The sequence below is a fragment of the Malaclemys terrapin genome, chromosome 5 (genome assembly GCF_027887155.1).
Source record: "Malaclemys terrapin pileata isolate rMalTer1 chromosome 5, rMalTer1.hap1, whole genome shotgun sequence".
NCBI lineage: Eukaryota > Metazoa > Chordata > Testudines > Emydidae > Malaclemys > Malaclemys terrapin.
In genome coordinates, this window is record NC_071509.1 from 53,954,439 (window position 1) to 53,975,279 (window position 20,841).

General features: G+C 38.9%; 1 protein-coding gene across 1 annotated transcript; it reads right to left on the minus strand.

Moving 5' to 3' along the window:
* Window positions 1–202: 202 nt before the first annotated feature.
* Window positions 203–13,297, minus strand: PPAT (phosphoribosyl pyrophosphate amidotransferase). Its single transcript, XM_054029759.1, has 9 exons — window positions 13,188–13,297; window positions 12,927–13,072; window positions 8,273–8,345; window positions 5,332–5,483; window positions 3,789–3,916; window positions 3,256–3,477; window positions 3,088–3,156; window positions 1,866–1,986; window positions 203–378 (listed from the first exon to the last, which is right to left on the minus strand). Exons 1-9 carry the CDS (start codon window positions 13,295–13,297, stop codon window positions 203–205), a joined length of 1,197 nt encoding a protein of 398 aa, XP_053885734.1.
* Between the last annotated feature and the right edge of the window lie 7,544 nt (window positions 13,298–20,841).

The following is a 20,841-nucleotide window of genomic DNA, read 5'->3' on the forward strand; positions in this document are numbered from 1 at the left end:
TTATTTATCCAGGTACTTACATTATATGGTTTTCATCATCATAAACTTTATAGAAAGTCTGCAAAGACATTTCTGGAACAGCAATTAGACATCACTAGCTTTAAGTGGCTTGCTAAATACAAGAAGATGCTATGCGCCGTTAGGTACAACATACTTCTCAATTCAAAAAACTACATTCAGCAATGTTACTTGGGCATTAAAGTCACCAGTCGAGCTCTACTGGGTATTCCCCAGTAAGACATGCTGTACAGTGGCCAATCTTTCTAACACGAGACTTATTGGTTTTAAGGCTGTTTTGATTTTCTTGCCTTGCTTTGATACTTTCTTGTACAGATGATACCAACCCTTCCACAGAAAGATAAACCACACTGTCCGCTCCTAGGGGAAAAAAAATAAGACAATGAAACATTAAAAGCTACACTAGTATTAAACAAAACAAAAGGATCTTGAACATGTAGTCATGTTAGATGGGTTCTCTCCCTGTGGGTCACCTCCCTCACAAGGAAAAGACCATAAAACAGGGTGTTAGGGGGTCACCATCACCTTTTCCTTTCCATATTACTAAACTGGAGTGGGGACCCTTGTTGGCTAGATAGGAGGCGGGGGTTCGGTATGGAAAAGACCGAGAACCATAATGTTACTCATTTTGTCAAAATGGAAACTAAATCCAAGCTGTTCATTAAGACTCTCTGAGCTCATTGCTATTTCAGGGAGGCAATGTGCTATTATTCCAAGTTCTTCTGGAAGCAGCCACACACACAGCTGTTTCAAGTGGTCTTTGTCCCATAAGCAGAGCATCGTGACTTTTGTTCTTTTTGCTGTACATGGCTATTGGGCCTTTGAGATAACGCAGACAGTGGTTCACATGAATGCTCTAGCAGGAGGAGAGTTTCACCCTCTCATTTTATCACTTTTGTGAATTACATTGTGAATGGATATTAAAATATGATCCTCCAGCAAATTCATAATGCTTTATTTGTGCCATCACAATTAATGCCATGGGGGAAAAGACGCTTATTAAAAGACTGACTTCTTGGCTTCTTCTGTCTAATCTTAAAAACACTAAAAAAAAAAATCTGCATGTTTAAAGGCTTTTAACTGCAGCTGTGTTTTCAAACTGGGAAGTTTTTAAAATCATTGCTACAGCACAATATTATATACAATAGATACGCCCATTCACAAGCCATTACTGAGCACTATTGCTACATCATGATAATGCACATCTGTTATTTGCAATGGTGCAAATAATAATTTAGGCATTTGGGGTTTTTTTGTTCTGTAGCAAATCTTGCTTACTGTAAAGATTCTAAAATACATTGCATTTATTTTATTTGTTTAAACCTTACGTAGTTTTTAAATGAGATGCCTTCAGATCAAGAAAAATATTTACACAAAATTCTACAATTTGAGTGTCAAGCAAAACCAGCAAACATTTATAAATTTAGTAAGAATATTTTATTGTGCTTAAATTTTCATCACTACTTTGTATTCAACTTATCTTCCTGAAATTTTGCATGCCACAGCTCAATCCAGGTAGACTTTTTCTGGGAAGTTTGGCAAGAATCAAAACAACTAGAACTTTGAAGATATAGTATTTTGAAAGTGTATATGGAGTTTACTTTTTAAAGTTATTTGAGTGTTCTATATATTGTAAAAGGAAGAACTATAAACTGCATCAGACAAAAACATACAGCTGGTATCCATGTGAGCAGCTCAATGAAAAATTCAGTAGCTCTGGGGTTTTTTAGGGAGTAGGGGGAGGGGTGTCAGTTTTCCCCACTGAAAATTTGTGATCATGTCTATTCCTTATGACTAAAAAAATTAAAGTGGGGGGTGGGGAGGAGGAAAGGAATTATAGCATTTACCTATGTATTTTGCAAGGTCATGAAATTCAGGTTTGTTGGCAATTAGTTCTTCTTTTGTTGGAATATTTATTCCCATGTAACAAGGAAATTTTATGGGAGGTGAAGCCACACGGATGTGCACCTGAAAGAAAATGCATTTTCCATATTACATTACCAGTAAAAACTTGCATCTTGATATAACATTAACTAACAGCAGACATGAAAGCCCAAATCCCTGTAAAGTGATCAGCAAAGGCAAAGTCCTGCACCTACTTAGAACCTCACTGACTTGGGGCTCTGCATGCATATAAGGATCCACTGTACGCATTACACTTCAGGATCAGAGTCTTCAGTCTCTCCAGACTCCAAAATATCAATACAGGTAAAGAGATTTAAGAAGTAATATTATTAAAAGCCTTCAAAACAGCTTTTTAATCTTCAAATAAAACTATTTTGTCTTCGCAACTTTTCTTTTCTATTAAAAATAGATTTTATTTAAAGTGTGAGCAATCCAATTTAAATTAACAGAGCTATTCATGGTAATAAAAATAAGCACACATGTAAATGTTCCCAGGCTTTGTGCCTAGGTTGTATCTACTCACTTACAGCTTTGGTTATACAAAGCACATTTGCTTCTGTGACACAGACTAGCACATTGATTTATATATGAAATAGAAAGACATTAAATTGCTTGAGATTTAGGACAAATGCCTATTTACCTAAGAAGTAGGGTTAAAAATCAATACCAAAGCAGTGATATAAGTAGTAGAAAGATATAGCCTCCACACTGATTGATTTTTAGATAAAACTGTTTTCCATTCATTCTTGATTTGTCAGTTACATCTTAGGCCATGTCTACACTACCACTTTTATCAGTATAACTTATTTTCACTCAGGGGTGCAGAAAAAAACAAAAACAAAAACAAACAAAAAAATTCTACTCCTGAGCAACACAAGTTACACCGACAGAAGCATCGGTGTCAGCTTCTCCCGCTGACATAGGAGGTGGTTTTATTATGTCAACAGGAGAGCTCTCTCCTGCCAGCATAGAATGGCCACACGAGTGATCTGACAACAGCGCAGCTCCACCAGTACAGCTATGCCGCTGTAAGCTCACTAGTATAGAGGCACACTTAGTTTAAAATAGAGCAGTACTCCCTTTTACTCCCCCTGCATTTAAGTTTTTCTGATGCAGATTTTCCTAAGATCAAGGAATCACACAAGAAACTTTTCACCCAATTACCTTTGATACATCTTGTTGTGCATTTGCTTTCTTTGTTTTTACTGGCTCTCTTTCTACCTTGTAAGTGCACTAAGGGAAATATTCTGAGGTGCAACTGAAACACTCCAACTTGTGTCTCCATCAAATGTCCCTTTACATCTGCATTACGACTGCTGAAAGTGAACTTACCTCCTTAGCACCAGATTCCCTGAGCAGCTTTATTATGGGAGAGATGGTATTACCCCGCACAATAGAATCATCGATTAGCACAATTCTTTTGCCTTTAAAGTTGTCAGATAGGACTCCAAATTTTTTTGCCACTCCTAGTTGTCTTAACCGCATGTTTGGCTGAATAAAAGTTCTTCCTACATATCGATTTTTACAAAGTACTTCAACGTATGGCAGCCCACACTACAAGCAAGAGACAATTATACACAGTTAAATAAAATAAAGATTAGGAATAGTAAAGATTTTAAAGATGACCTACAGATTAGGGCTAATCAAAGGCCTTTAGCTTGACCAATGTAGTGGCAACAGGGAACTGGTGCAGCATACCACAGTATGAAACCCAGTTCACAGAAGATCCACATTCACTATCTGATAGTAGGAGAATACCAAAACTATCTTTACGGTAAAGGAGAGTCTAGAGTATTTCACAGAAAGTTAGACACACTGGCAGGGAGGGGAAGAAATCAATATTAAAAAGAATCCATCCATGATACCTTTTGTGCATAACCTAGTGCTGCTGGTGTTGCAGATTCTGGTACCGTGCTAACCAAGTCTGCTTCCACTGGTGCTTCAACAGCAAGCTGCTGACCGCATCTTCTCCTGACTGAATACACCATTTGACCTATGGACATTGAGGGGATAATTATTTTTCTTTATGTAATTATGATTTAGCTTTCAGTTTGCACAGTACAGGAAATTCTACAGTAATTTTTAGGTATAGTTATTGGATAGGAAAATTGGAAGCCCCTGTACAGTAATGAGAAATATTCACCACCACAAGTCACCTTACACCTTTCATCACCTCCCATAATATCCATGTTGCTTTCCATCTTTCAGGCCACCGTGAGGACCAAATCCTTCTTGCCTTATTCAGGTGATTAGTCCCACTGACATCAACAGAACTATTCACTTCAGCAAGACGAGCAGGATTTGAACTTGAATTTTTATTCTCTCCACATACTGTTTTTGTTCTTCCATCAAATGGTTCTGCTAAGTAGCTTGATATTAGCACAGAATAGAGGCCTGTCCTATGAGAGCTTTACCAAGGTAGTGATCATAGGACAAAGTTGATAGCTCCATATACACTAATAATATACAGAACTAAAAATTTAATTAGAAAGAAGCATCCATAGGAATGGTTGCTTCTTGTAAGGAAAGATGGTAAGATAAGCCACACTGCAAATGCTTTAATAAGTCCTAAATATTTTTTTTAAATGTAGTCTAAAATGATAAAATAGTATCTTATCTATTCATAGATTTTAAGGCCAGAAGGGACCACTAGATTATCTAGTTAGACCTTCTGAATAACGCAGGCAACAGAGTTTCATCCAGTCACCCTGGTACTGAGTCCAATAACTTGTGTTTGACTACAGCATATCTTCCAGAAAGGCATCCAGTGCTATTTCAAAGACATCAAGAGATATAGAATCCACCACTCTCCTTAGTAGTTTGTTCCACTGCTTAATCACTCTCGCTTTTAAAAAAACTGCACCTTATTTCTACATTGAATTTGTTTGGCTTTAACTTCCAGCCATTGGATCTTGTTATGCCATTCTCTACTAGATTACAATGATCTTTAGTTCCTGGTTTTCTCCCAGAAAGGTACTTATAACACAGTAACTAAGTGTGAACACTTTTCAATCTTCATTTGAGACGTTAAACAGATTTCACTCACTGCAAGACCTTTATTTCCAGTCACGGAATCATTTTTGTGGCTTTTCTTCTCTGTACCCTCTCCAATTCAACATCCTTTTTAAAATGTTCTCACCAGATCTGGATGCAGTATTCTAGTAGTGGACTCATCAATAATGTATACAGAGAAAAATCTCTTCCTTCCTCCCTCCTACTCACTACTCCTGTTTATACATCCAAGGTTGCATTAACCCCTTTTTGACACAGCATCACAAGGTGAGCTCCATGTTAAGTTTCTTGTGCACTGTGACCCCTCAATTGTTTTCAGAGTCACTACTTTCCAGGATACAGTCCCCCATTTCAATAATGCCTGCATTCCTTGTTTACTATAGTTTATCTTCATACCTTCAAAAATGCTGTCGGGCCTTGCAAAATAAACATATTCAAAGATACAAAATGCTGATGGATCTCCTTCAGGTCTTGGTACAACATCCAGTGTTTGGACATCATATCTGGATATCTTCACAATCTCCCCGGGGAGGACTTCACGATAATACCTTGAAGAGATATTTGCAATATTTAGAAATTTCCATACACCTGCATGTTAGTTTTAGAACATAAACAAAACCATGTTCTGCTAAACCAGTCAACTTTCGGATATTCAGCAGTCGCAAAATATTAATTATTTTAAAGTTGACCCTTTGGCTCCTAGCACTAGACTTTGCCAGCACTAATGCAAGACTAGTGCAGCCTGCTTTAGTACCCCAAAATGGTAAATTTCCAGTTTTAGCACTAAATTGTTGAGAACATTCTCCCATCACATGAAACAGTCTAGAAGACACTTAAATGATTTATGTATATTAGTTTCAGTTACAAGTGTAAGATAGAGTCAAGTCCTGGCCATCATGAGATGAATAAACTGGCTCTTAATTTAGTCTTGACTATGAATTTAGACACTTTTCTATGAAAGCTGAGTAACACAAATCCCAGAAAATCAAATGGCATTGAATGAGGAATGTAGCCATAAGAGCTGTCACAACAGTCAGTAACTAGGGTCATGTCAGTATCAAAACAGAAGGTGGAAGGCAGCTACAACTGAATAAGGCGGGATTATTGGAATATAGGTCTGCTGTCCATATACTTAGATTATATCTTTTCATAATTAGAACAAAAATTGAAGCTGGAGACTTAATAAAAATATAATAAGCTTGGAGATTGCATTATTAAACATATTCCTAGATCTTCTATGAGTTGATCTTCTAACTACTGTTGTCTAAATATTCTGCTTCAATTGACACTCCTAGAGGAATTCTGCGCCACTGCGCATGCACTAGAATTCATGTACAGCGCAGAATTTTTTCCTCTTTTCCTGCAAAAATTAACTTTCTGCCTGAGAACTGCTGCAGTTCCACCTTTCACCCATCAGAGGTCGCTGTGGCACCAGACCAGCCAGCAGACAGCTGTGTTCATCCTGCCAGCAGAGCTATGTTAGTGACTGCTGGAGGGAGGGGGGGACGACTGGGGTTCAGAAGGGCTAGTGGGGGGACTGGGATGTGGGCTCAGGAGCTAGTGGGGTGACAGCTTTGAGCCAGGGACTGAATGGGAGAGGTGCTGCAGGGCCCCCATGGGGATGGGCGCAGATGTGCCTGACTGAATAGGAAAGGCATGGGTGAGACTCCCCAACTCCCTAACAATCCTTCCCTCCCCCGAAAATCACGTTCCATACTTCTCCCACCCACACCCAACAACCTTCCAGATTCACTCCCAGGCTCCTTTCCTCTTCCTCAGCTCCTTCATTCCCCTGGAATCCCCCAAGCCTATGCTTCTGAGGGATGCAGGAAATAAGTTTCTGGATTGTACTTTAAATGGATTGCTCAAAGTTCTGTATTAATATGCTAGTAAGGAATATATTTGTCAAAAAAAAAAAAGAAAAGAAAAGAAAAACCCACACATTACCTGAATCTCTCCTTTTTGGGGGGTCTGTATTGTTACAGACATACTTACTGACAGGTATTTTGAAATAAAATTACAAAAAATAATTGAAACCAGCATGATTATATTGTGTTGTTTTGACAAATAAAATAAATATGCAGAATTTTAAAATATTGTGCATAGAATTTTTAGGCGCAGAATTCCCCAGGAGTAAATTCAGCTTAGTTATCCAATTAATTGCATCCTAACACTAGAGGTTAAATGGCAAAAAGAACCAGGAGTTCATTTCCAAAATACTTAGATTTTCAATTTTACTAAACATGAGTCAAGATATGCATATCTGAGTAATGTTGAAAAATATTCACTGCACATATCACACACCAGCACGTCTTAAAACAAAGATTAAGTGATTCGGATGGGAGATGTAATTTAGCCAGAATATGGATGCATATTCATTAGCCAGATACTAGAATTAGTGGGCTAGCTGATAACATTGAGAAAGCCTGGGATTTATAAATAATGCAAAAGTCCCCCGTTGATGATTCTTAGCAGAAGTATCTCAGTCTCAGAAGGTGGGTCCAGAGCAAAGCAACTTTTGTTAAGGAAACAAAGATGGTACCATCAGTTAATTATTGGTACACAGATATGACAGAAGTCAACACAGAGGAACATATGGTGTAGCTTGTTTCTATAACATCTCACAATGTAATAGATTGCTGAAGTTCAGACACATGTCATTAGTTTCCAGTTTTTGCTCTGAATTTATTTTTACTTCTTGTAGTTTTCACCTTGTTTTTCCACTTTAAGCGGACACAATTTTACTTACCAACATAACACTCAATTAGTGGCAGATTTGTTAAATGTCAGATTTGCAAATTAACTGTACATTCCTCATTATAGGAATGAATGTTATTTTGTTGACTTCACTGTAGTTTTTATTTTCACTGAAAATTAAATGTTTTTGCACAGAGAACATTTCTCCTGTTTCTTTTTGAATTATATACAGGGCTTGTCTTCACTACAGTTAACTCCAGTATTGTCCCAACTTGAATCCTGCCTGCACATAAAAACCCATAATTTGAGTGTGGTGGAGCTTTCAACTGAAGTGGCTAGCCTATCAGGAGGTATAGGCTGTAGTTTGAGTCAACACAACCCATCAGCTGCTAATACAACCATTCTGTAGTTGGAATATTATTTTACATTGTGGCTGCACTCACTTAGTTAAGCTAACTGAAAAGGAGTTAACTTTACAGTGAAGAGATACCCATAAAGTCTTCTTTGCAGAGGACTTCTGAATACACTATTGCCATATTTATTTAAATCCATAAACTGAAGATATAATCTTACACACTGTATGTATCTCTATTCACGATTTAAAGTGTTTACAGATCATCTTGTATGTGAAGGAACTTACTGTGCACCAATAGATAAAAAGCTACAGGATTCAGAGGAGACCACCCATCCTTCTGTTTCACTGTTTTTCTTCCCTGTAATAAAGTTTTCAATTATAGCTACATTATCTTCACAGTCCTTGGAACTATCATCACTAAACGTGTTAAATTCCTGCAGCACTTCTGCCCTGTTATACTTTGTAATGATGTACTTGGGCAAGTCAAATAGTCATGATTTCTGAATAGAAAGTTTGGAATCGAAAGTTGCTGTAACATTTCTTGAAAAACTATTCTTTGGAAACGTTATATAAAACTTGTCCTTGAGAGATTAGAAGAGCCAGTTCCACACAGTCACTGGACAATTCAGAGAAATAAATTCCTTATCTCCGCATGACTTTCCCCCCCTAATTCCATCTCAATAGATTTTGAGGCCCTGGTGTATACACATGCTTTTTGTTTAGATAAGACATTCCTTCCTCTCCGTATATCAAGTGGCTGCTTCAATGCCACTGAAGTCAATAAAAGGGTGCCCTTGGACTTCAATGGGCATTCACTGGGCCCAAAGTGAGGAAAATTCTCAAAGACAGGCAAATGAAAGGGAACAAATGGGCAGATCAATAACATAACAGGATACAAACACTAATATATTTGGACATTGTGAATATTTTCTAAGAGATTCCTCTTTAGAAAATTCTCTCACACACTCCCCCATGCCATATCGATTCCTTTGGACAAAGAATGGATTTACACATTTTTTGCCTGCAGTTAAAAATGTCAAGTTCCCCCATCTTACAGCACAGTAGGTCTGTAAGGCTTTTCCTTGAAAATCACTGGTATCACTCAGGGCACTGAGATGGGAAGGCATGTACAATTCTCCTTTGGGATTATCTTCCACGAATGACCAGATTTTATCCAACTCAGAACATTTGGTTAGCAAGAACATGAAGAGCCTTTATTCAAATTCCCATATTTGGGTTTTTACTATGTGGGCAAGTGGGTTTTCCCAGCTCCTCCCAGAAGAATCCCCCCCAAAATCTTTTTTTTTCCCCTTCAATAAAACAAATAAGCACCAGTAGCCCAACTCTTATAAGCGACCCTACAACAAAAGGAGAAGAAATAGGCCCTGTATCCAGCCATCCCCACTTTTCTCCCAGGCCAGAGGGAAGAACTCTCTCTCCAATTATCTCTGTTGCAACTGAGCTGCCTCTCTCTCCTGCTGCCATGGGGGAAGGGGGATTTATTAGGAGGTGAATGCCTGGCTGCGAAGATGGTGTCGCCAGGAGGGCTTTGGCTTCCTAGACCACGGGATGCTAGTCGAGGAAGGACTGCTAGGCAGAGATGGCGTTCACCTTTCGAGGAGGGGAAAGACCTTATTTGGACACAGACTAGCTAACCTAGTGAGGAGGGCTTTAAACTAGATTCGATGGGAACAGGTGAGCAAAGCCCACAGGTAAGTGGGGAACATGGAGACCTGGGAGATGGGTCAGAAACGAGAGGGAGTGTGGGCTATATTGGCAGAGAGAAAGGAGGGTCAGGACAAAACTGGGAGGAAAGATCAAACCAGTATCTTAGATGCCTATATACAAATGCGAGAAGTATGGGGAATAAGCAAGAAGAACTGGAAGTGCTAATAAATAAATACAACTATGACATTGTTGGCATCACTGAAACTTGGTGGGATAATACACATGATTGGAATGTTGGTGTGGATGGGTACAGCTTGCTCAGGAAGGATAGACAGGGGGAAAAGGGAGGAGGTGTTGCCTTATATATTAAAAATGTACACACTTGGACTGAGGTAGAGATGGACATAGGAGACAGAAGTGTTGAGAGTCTCTGGGTTAGGCTAAAAGGGGTAAAAAACAAGGGAGATGTCATGCTAGGAGTCTACTACAGGCCACCTAACCAGGTGGAAGAGGTGGATGAGGCTTTTTTTAAGCAACTAACAAAATCATCCAAAGCCCAAGATTTGGTGGTGATGGGGGACTTCAACTATCCGGATATATGTTGGGAAAATAACACAGCGGGGCACAGACTATCCAACAAATTCTTGGACTGCATTGCAGACAACCTTTTATTTCAGAAGGTTGAAAAAGCTACTAGGGGGAAAAGCTGTTCTAGACTTGATTTTTAGCAAATAGGGAGGAACTCGTTGAGAATTTGAAAGTAGAAGGCAGCCTGGGTGAAAGTGATCATGAAATCATAGAGTTTGCAATTCTAAGGAAGGGTAGAAGGGAGAACAGCAAAATAGAGACAATGGATTTCAGGAAGGCAGATTTTGGTAAGCTCAGAGAGCTGATAGGTAAGGTCCCATGGGAATCAAGACTGAGGGGAAAAACAACTGAGGAGAGTTGGCAGTTTTTCAAAGGGACACTATTAAGGGCCCAAAATCAAGCTATTCCGCTGGTTAGGGAAGATAGAAAATGTGGCAAAAGACCACCTTGGCTTAACCACGAGATCTTGCATAATCTAAAAAATAAAAAGGAGTCATATAAAAAATGGAAACTAGGACAGATTACAAAGGATGCATATAGGCAAACAACACAGGAATGCAGGGGCAAGATTAGAAAGGCAAAGGCACAAAATGAGCTCAAACTAGCTACAGGAATAAAGGGAAACAAGAAGACTTTTTATCAATACGTTAGAAGCAAGAGGAAGACCAAAGACAGGGTAGGCCCACTGCTTAGTGAAGAGGGAGAAAAAGTATCAGGAAACTTGGAAATGGCAGAGATGCTTAATGATTTCTTTGTTTCGGTCTTCACCGAGAAGTCTGAAGGAATGCCTAAGATAGTGAATGCTAATGGGAAGGGGGTAGGTTTAGCAGATAAAATAAAAAAAGAACAAGTTAAAAATCACTTAGAAAAGTTAGATGCCTGCAAGTCACCAGGGCCTGATGAAATGCATCCTAGAATACTCAAGGAGTTAATAGAGGAGGTATCTGAGCCTCTAGCTATTATCTTAGGAAAATCATGGGAGACGGGAGAGATTCCAGAAGACTGAAAGAGGGCAAATATAGTGCCCATCTATAAAAAGGGAAATAAAAACAACCCAGGAAACTACAGACCAGTTAGTTTAACTTCTGTGCCAGGGAAGATAATGGCGCAAGTAATTAAGGAAATCATCTGCAAACACTTGGAAGGTGGTAAGGTGATAGGGAACAGCCAGCATGGATTTGTGAAGAACAAATCATGTCAAACCAATCTGATAGCTTTCTTTGATAGGATAACGAGCCTTGTGGATAAGGGTGAAGCTGTGGATGTGGTATACCTAGACTTTAGTAAGGCATTTGATACGGTCTCGCATGATATTCTTATCGATAAACTAGGCAAATACAATTTAGATGGGGCTACTATAAGGTGGGTGCATAACTGGCTGGATAACCGTACTCAGAGAGTTGTTATTAATGGTTCCCAATCCTGCTGGAAAGGCGTAACGAGTGGGGTACCGCAGGGGTCTGTTTTGGGACCGGCTCTGTTCAATATCTTCATCAACGACTTAGATATTGGCATAGAAAGTACGCTTATTAAGTTTGCGGATGATACCAAACGGAGAGGGATTGCAACTGGTTTGGAGGACAGGGTCATAATTCAAAATAATCTGTACAAATTGGAGAAATGGTCTGAGTTAAACAGGATGAAGTTTAACAAAGACAAATGCAAAGTGCTCCACTTAGGAAGAAAAAAAATCAGTTTCACACATACAGAATGGGAAGAGACTGTCTAGGAAGGAGTACGGCAGAAAGGGATCTAGGGGTTATAGTGGACCACAAGCTAAATATGAGTCAACAGTGTGATGCTGTTGCAAAAAAAGCAAACATGATTCTGGGATGTATTAACAGGTGTGTTGTGAGCAAGACACGAGAAGTCATTCTTCCGCTCTACTCTGCTCTGGTTAGGCCTCAGCTGGAGTATTGTGTCCAGTTCTGGGCACCGCATTTTAAAAAAGATGTGGAGAAATTGGAAAGGGTCCAGAGAAGAGCAACCAGAATGATTAAAGGTCTTGAGAACATGACCTATGAAGGAAGGCTGAAAGAATTGGGTTTGTTTAGTTTGGAAAAGAGAAGACTGAGATGGGACATGATAGCAGTTTTCAGGTATTTAAAAGGGTGTCATAAGGAGGAGGGAGAAAACTTGTTCACCTTAGCCTCTAAGGATAGAACAAGAAGCCCTGGGTTTAAACTGCAGCAAGGGAGGTCTAGGTTGGACATTAGGAAAAAGTTCCTAACTGTCAGGGTGGTTAAACACTGGAATAAATTGCCTAGGGAGGTTGTGGAATCTCCATCTCTGGAGATATTTAAGAGTAGGTTAGATAAATGTCTATCAGGGATGGTCTAGACAGTATTTGGTCCTGTCATGTGGGCAGGGGACTGGCCTCGATGACCTCTCGAGGTCCCTTCCAGTCCTAGAATCTATGAATTATTGTCAAGAGAGAAGAGGTGCTTCTGATTTCCTTTAAAATTTGTTCCTACCATCAAACTGTATTTTGTGTTTTATAACTCAACCAATATTGGGATATTACTGCATCCGATGTTCAGAGTGAGCAACATTTTAAAGAAAAGTCTTTCAACTGCATGAATGTGGATATGATTTCCCCATTAAGTGCAAATGTATTATTTACATAGCTTTGAAAATGTAAACATACTTATGGCTGGTTACCCAGTCTTTACATAGGATTTACCTTTTCCACTCATACTGCCTACTGAAATGAGACGACCAATGCAGAGTGGACGATTCCCATAGGGATCACGTACTGCATAGATTATGTCTTTATGCATCATTAGTAGTGAATATGAAGTAGGGGTTTCATTCATTAAATTTTTGATTCTGAAATGAGATTAAGTAAACACAATGGTATGTTATAGATGGCTGTATTCTGTAAGTACTACTGCTGTATTTTACACTCAGACAATACTCTTGTTTCCAGCTCCTAACCCCTTACCTTGCCACCCAGTCTGGGGTATCATCATTCTCTAGTGGAGGTGTAAATGCCAGCAGCTGGGTGATCAATTCGCTGTCAGAACTGGTCGATAGTCCCACACCATGTCTCATCAGCTTTTTTTTTTTTTTTTTTTTTTTTTAAAAGACAAAATATAGTGTTATCAGTCGATGAAACCATTGCACCATTTTTAGTTTAGCAAGAGTTACATGCCCTGAAAAGTTGTTTTAATGTAGCAGTCACTAAGACCCCAAAGCACTTGGTAAATACTTTTGTCCAAGGAGCTGGTGCACAACATTGGCTCATATAAAATGACACTCTGAACTGCATCCCTCACCCGTCTTTTCATTGCTTTGCTTTACTGGTGACTAAAGCATAAAGCAAAGTTGGCATTCCCTAATATCCACTGTGCTACTCAGAGTCTGGGGATTTCGTCACTTTCTCACTGCTGCTTACGCATGGTGAGCTGAAGCAGAGCACAGAGAACAGGTGACCAGACGAAGCACAAGTAAACAGTGAAAGAAGAAATGACTGAAGAGGGAGGGGTGTGGGGGAAAACCAACAACCCAAGATGTGAGAGACTGAATCTGACTTATGGTCCTTCTATTCTGTTGTGCTCAACATACACGGCATTTAAGGAAGAGGAGAACCTGCAAAGTATCTAGCCTACTATTCATGCCTGTTTAATGCTTCACACTGGAGGGTTCCTAGTTAACCTTTATAGATCTTGCAGAATAAGCCTAGATATCATTTTTACCATTATCACATTTACAGCTATGCTTGAACATAAAATTAATGCATCATTTTGAAACCAGTCACAATATTTGTCTTGATACATTCTTGCAGCAGTGGTGGCATCCACAGATTGACTACATTCTGCATGAAGTACCATTATCTTTTCCAAGTCATAAATTTACAATTCTTTGATGTAGTAGTATGTTCCCTTGTTCTTTGAACAGAGTTAAAAGAGAAGCATCTGTGAGGTTTTAATTCTGCTCTGCAACATGTCCCCTTCTTTACGGGCTATGATATATACATTTTTGATGGTCTCCTTATGTGTTCACATCACCATAAATTACTATTTTCCACTACTATTTTCAATATCCATTATAGCTTTCTCAAGGGGATGACAAAAATAGATTATATTGCAGATGAGGACATGTCAATGTATTGAGTGATATTTTCTAAGCACTCTTTGCTTTTTCTAATGACTGCCGTGCAACGGGCAGATTCAAACTGAACTATTCATAACTGTATCTGGATTAGTTTTCCTATTGGATCAACATTAACACAGAACATAAAAGAAAAGTAGATTATACCCCTGCCACAGGAGTTACAAATTAAAAACTTTGTTTCTCAGTGCCAGGGCCGGCTCCAGGCACCAGCTTAACAAGCAGGTGCCTGGGGCGGCCAAGGGAGAGGGGCGACACCTGTGGCAATTCGGGGGCGGCAGGTCCCTCACTCCCTCTAGGAGAGAAGGACCTGCTGCTGAGCTGCCGCCACCGATCGCAGCTTTTTTTTTTTTTTGCTCAGAAATGCTGGAGCCGGCCCTGCTCAGTGCACTGCCCATTAGTTTGGATTGGAGTTCCTCACCATTTTCTTTAGTTTTCAATGACCTAAGGGATTGTGTGTCAGCTATGAGATGTGACCAATTTTTTGCCCATTTCTACCTCCTACTCATTAATAAATGATACTGGAAAAACCAGGACTGATTCCTACCTTTCTTCTGAGTTGTTTAGCATTTATTAATTCACCATTGTGTGCCACAGCAATCTTCCCATGAAGAGTTTCTACAACGAAAGGTTGGCAGTTCTCTAATTCAGAGATTCCCGACGTGGAGTACCTAGTGTGGCCAATTCCGAGATTTGAAACATACAGCTTCTTCAGATTGTCTTCACTGAACACATGATTAATAAGACCCATTCCCTTGCGGAACAAAAAACAAAACAAAACAAAAAAATATGTATTATTGTTTCCAGCAACACACTCATTATGCCAGCATTTTGCAAGCAAAAACCAACAGCAACAAGAGAAGAAGAAGGGAAAAAAAAAAAAAAAAAAAAAAAAAAAGCTTACCTCTAGAGAGACAAGACAGACAGGCAGATCACAGGACAGGGGAACACCACAAGAAGTGGTCATGCGGGCAAAGGGTTACATCAGGATAATGCACAACATAAGGGGGGATTTTGTTTGGAGCATATTTTGTTTTCAGATAGACTGTCCCCGGTTACCATTCAATAAGAAAATATCCTTTGAAAAACCACTAGCAGAAGAAAATTTGGGAATACTGTATGTATTTATATTCAAATGTAATTTTAAAAGCTCAACTGGCTTTGTTTTTTAATGCTATTTTAAAGTTTAAAAGCTCAACTACATTTATTCTTTAATGCTATTTAGAGAACACTATAAAACAAAAATATTTCAACACAATATATTCTGTGTTTTTCTTACTGAAAAATGGGATAATACATTTAATCACCAGCACCATAATGAATCTGTTTTTATACCAGCTTCAGGTAAGTGTTTAGAAGTCCCCATTATTTGTAATTCTGGCCACTGCTGTGATTGGTGTTCTTAACCTGAAAGAACCAGAAAACTCTGTTGAAAAGTCTTCAGGTATCCAAGTTGACTTAAGGCAGAAATGAATCAGAACTTTTATAGATAGGCCCCAGGAGATCCTAGCATATTCAATAGCCAAGGCAGTGCTCCTGTTGGCAACAAGCATTTTGAGAGAGGAATTTAAAAGCATGTAGGGTTTAAGTAATTAAGGTACAGGACTGGGAAATCAAGTACTCTAATTTCTATTCTGAACTCTCTGAAGGTCACAAAAAGTCTGCCAAAGTCTCTTCATATGTCTAAATCTCTCTCTCGAAAATGGGGATGATATTTACTTCCCTGGAGTGTTATGAAGATTAATTCATTAAAAAGCTTTGAATGCCTTGGAGGCTCAGAAATTATGTTTGAATCTGATCATTAGAGGAAGGAGAAGAGATGTTAGCACAAACAGAATTTCAATGTAAAAAGTAAAATTCTACTGTAGCAACAGATAAATACAAGGCAAGGCAAAAAGAGCAAGCTCTGGCCTACACACCAAGCTCCACTGGTTTAACTAAGGCCATGTCTACATTACAGCTGCTACAGCACCACAGCTATGGCACTGCTGTAGCCCCAGAGCGTAGATGTTTCCTTCATCAATGAAAGGGATTTTTCAGTCGATAGAGTTACTCCCCGTCACCATCACCTTGGCTACGTTTACACTGGGGGTTAGGTTGACCTAACTATGATGATCAGGGCACAACATTTTTTACAGCCCTGAGCACTGTAGCTCGGTTGACCTAATTTAATTGTAGACCAGACCGAACAGTGTGGCTTTAGACCAATTTAGTTACATCACTGCAGAACCCTGCATAGACTCTTAATTTAAAATGGTCTGGGGGTCAGGTCAGTAAATTCATAAGTGCAAGCTAAGCAGAAGTAATCAATTTTAAACTAATAAAAAGTATGTCCTACAGAAATTTGCACCAGTTTAATTAACTCAATTTTTAAACAGAACAACTTCAAGGACAAGACCATATTCACTGGTTTGTGCCCTTCAAGTTTTCGTTTTTAAATAATAGTGACTGTAGAATTTAAATACTGCAGCCAAGACATATCCCAAAGATAAGAGAAATCATATTATGCAACTGCTGTAATATTAAACCTTTCTGAGATGATGCAGTCATCATATTTAATTCTTAATATGGATATGCTCAAATGTCATTCTCCACAGCTCTTATGGAATCAATATAAAGTATTATAGTGTCTGCTAAAGGAAGTGCTAACGGTAGAAGTGGAAATCTCCCATAACCTAAAAAGAAGTGGAAGCTCAAAAACAAGAACAGGGTCCTAAGCAAGAGTATGAATTAAAAGTGCTAAAGGATAGGAAGAAAAGTAGCATTAAAAACAAAAGGCTATGAGATACCGCCCCCTCTCATCTGTTATTGGATTAAGCAACTGAGCCAGTTTATCAGCTGAGAGAGTCTGCATCAGTGCAGGATCCTCACTCCTGGATTTTGTTTCTCCAGTGTGAGAAAAGTAGGAAACTCTCATGCTCTGCTTTAAGGACTTGTTAGTGTGAGAGCTCTGTCCTGCTGGGCACGCTCCCACCTCCTGGGACTCGGACCCTTCTAGCACTGAGGTCAGTGAAGGACCTCTGGGCAGAAGATACCGTTTTAACTGACACAGCTCCAATCCCTATGTTTCTTGCAGGAGGGTAGTTGGTTATCTTGTATTTCATTTCCTGACGTCAGCGCAGTGGAAATATAGGAAGTAAATTCTCTAGAGCACTTTAAGTGCTTTGGCCTAAGACCTTTTTGGGCTTTGGCCATTTTAGGCCTGTTGGCACCCTCCGAGTTTCTATCAGGTTGATAGAAATGGATGGAGGATTTTTCAGATTTCCTTCCAGTCTCTGGATCTATTAATTTGTGTGTGCAGCGTTCAACTCTTCAAAGCATCTGCCATAACACTTACTGAAGCCCGAGTCAGTCATAGGTGCATCTGCTTCCAGGCATTAATCTGTAGCTAATTTCATGGAGTATGTTCTTTTTTGTCTCACTCTTTTCCCTCCATTCCACTAGAACGCTGCTGGTTTCACACATCAGTATGTAGAACTGCCAGCATCAAACCCTTTCAACTCACCAGAGCGAACACATTAGCACAAAAGGGCTCTGGTGCTGACAGCTGAACAGACTTCTTTTTACTGGAGTGAAAAATTAATTGCAGTGTTGTTGGAGCTGTGTTGGTGATGCAATATCTTTTATTGGACCAACTTCTGTTAGTGAAAGAGACAAGATATTGCCTCACCCACCTTGTTTCTTCGAAAGCTTGAAGTGGACTTGAAGGATAACCTGGTCTGAGTTTTGTGGTTGATTTTTTTTTAAACAAGTTTAAAATTGGTCTATAGAACAGTAACTTAAGGAACCGAACCTGGTACTCTTAGGAAATAACAAGAATTTGTCATGTCTCTTGCTTATTATTCCTATTTCCTGGAACAAGCAGAGACTCTCCTTGTGCACCCCAGGTGGAAGTGTGTTATTTTTTCCCGACTTTTCCTTTGAGCACTCCTTATTTCTCTCTATTTTAAAGACTGAATTTTTATGTAAAGACTAGACTTTTACTTCTTAAAAATGGCAACAAAATAGTAAAAAAAGGTCCTTAAAATTTTACCTTGTGCACTTTAAATGTTTGGGCTGAGTCTCCATCACTTGTCACAATTCCACCACTTTCTTGGCCCCTGTGGACAAAATAGCATAAATACTGAAGGGTTCACGGAACACAACAACCAAACAAAATATTAACTTGTAAAGCATAAAACATAACAATTTGTATTAAAAATGTCTTAAGTGCTCTATTTTTACCGACTTATCAAAATATGGTTTTTGTATGTTCGTGTTGCACTTGATTATACATCCGGTTTTTCCCGGACGGGGGTTTGATTGCCGAAAAGCCAGACATGTCCGGGAAAAAACGGATGTATGGTAACCCTAGCCCACAGCATCTTTTTTCTTTTGTTTTAAATATAAAGAGATGCAGGCTGCAGCACCTCAGCTCCTCTACCTTCATCTAAAGTTTACTTGGACAAGATTGAGTGTTACATACTAGGACCATAATTAAGGCTCAGTGTCTGTCATGGAGGTCACTGAAATCACGAATTCCGTGACTTTCCACAACCTCCGTGACCTCTGCAGCAGCCACTGTGGCTGGCCCTGGGGCCAGCTACTCAGGCAGCCCAAGGGCCAGTCACACCAGCCGCTGCTGGAGTGGCCCTGCAGCCAGCTGCACCGGCCACTGCCGGAGCTGCCCCAGGGCTAGCTGCACTGGCTGCTGCTAAGGTGGCCGGTGCAGGCAGCTGGCCCCGGGGGAGGGGCTCCCAGAGCAGCAGCCCCCCAGCTAAGATTTAGTCAGGGGTATTCACAGGACAAGTCATGGACAGGTCACAGGCTGTGAATTTTTGTTTATTGCCTGTGACCTGTCCATGACTTTTATTAAAAATACCTATGACTAAATTGTAGCCTTAACCATAATCGATGCATATGTGGTCTTTGGGCTACTGGTAAATTCCCAATGAATCCTTTAATTGCTCAAAGATCGAATACCCCAAAATAAAAATGTCTGAAGAATGCACCTACAAACTGTAGCCAAGAAAAACAAACAAACTGTAACGTATATACTAAATGAAGTAGCTTAATGCTGATGAAAGGGAAAATCGGTTAGATTACTTAAATATAAAACTGCTACATGTCTTGTATAATACGATGGGAGTCTGCTCTAACATTAAACTACTACAACTCAATTGGCATCATTGGAATCATTCTCGAGGTTATACTACTGTAACAGCTTGTCTACTTGAAAAGTTAATTCTGATGAAGGCAGGGCATGCATTTAAAGTGCAGTAACTATTCATGAATAATTACATATATAGAAAAGACCTTATAAAAAACAGGAGAATCAGGTGCAAATGTTCAGTGTGCTTGATCCCAACAATAACTGTAATTTTCTACCGTTGATTATGTCCAAGTCTCAAAGTTATAAGTCATTAATACCACCTGTGTGTAAAGTGAAGTGCTAAAGGGCATTCAACTTTAAAAATAAATAAACAAACAAACAAACTAGGGCTATCAATTAATTGCAGTTAATGCATGCAATTAATGCAAAACAAATTAATTAGATTAAAAAACAAACAGTCATGAATAATTGCAGTTTTAATCGCACTGTTAAACAATAACAGAATGCCAATTTAAATTTCTTATAAGTATTTTTGGATTTTTTATACATTTTCAAATATATTGATTTCAATTAAAACACAGAATACAAAGTGTACAGTGCTCACTTTATATTATTTTTGGTTACAAATATCTGAACTGTAATAAAGATAAAAGAAACAGCATTTTTCAATTCACCTCATATAAGTCCACTCAGTCCTATTTCTTGTTCCACCAAATCGGTAAGACAAAACAAGTTCATGCTTTGACTTGTAGACTCTAAAGTTTCACATTGTTTTGTTTTTGAGTATAGCTATGTTAAAAAATTAACAACTGTAAGTTGCACGTTTACGATAAAGAGATTTCAATACATCTCATACAAGTACTGTAGTGCAAAGTACTATTTCTTTAATCTTTTTTACAGTACAAATATTTGAAATAATATAAAACTGAGCATTACATTTTGTATTGTTTGTTTTAACCTCATGATTTATTGTGATTTTTTAAAAATCGTTGATATCCCTAAAAAGACCACTTTTGTCCAAAAAAATTCTCTTTGCTATTGTTTCTTGGAATACCAAAATTTATTATAACAAAAGTTACAGAAAAATTTCTTTCCCACCTTCACCAGTTTACTTTGCTTAGAAAAATGCATCTGTAGGCACAAAAATTGACAGGAAAACTTAAAGGTGGGTGTAGTACATTCATCGACTTTAAACAGAGTTTTTAAAATTTAGGCCATTTCTAGATTGATCATGGCCATCCAAATATCATAGCAAAATCAAATAAAGACAGATCGTTGCAGTTAATCTTCGGTGTAATGCCTCTGATTTTCACAGATTCAAACTCTGAATCCAACCCTCATCACCTCCCGCCCCCCCCCCCCAAAAAACACCACTCCTTGCCCCCTGTAGCAA

Coding starts and splice junctions, on each gene's coding strand:
- PPAT (XM_054029759.1), bottom strand. CDS start 13,297: ATGAGACATGGTGTGGGACTATCGACCAGTTCTGACAGCGAATTGATC. Junction 8,346..12,926: donor AGGCAGTATGAGTGGAAAAG/GTAAATCCTATG, acceptor ACTTTATTACAG/GGAAGAAAAACAGTGAAACA. Junction 3,917..5,331: donor GCCCGACAGCATTTTTGAAG/GTATGAAGATAA, acceptor CAATGTCCATAG/GTCAAATGGTGTATTCAGTC.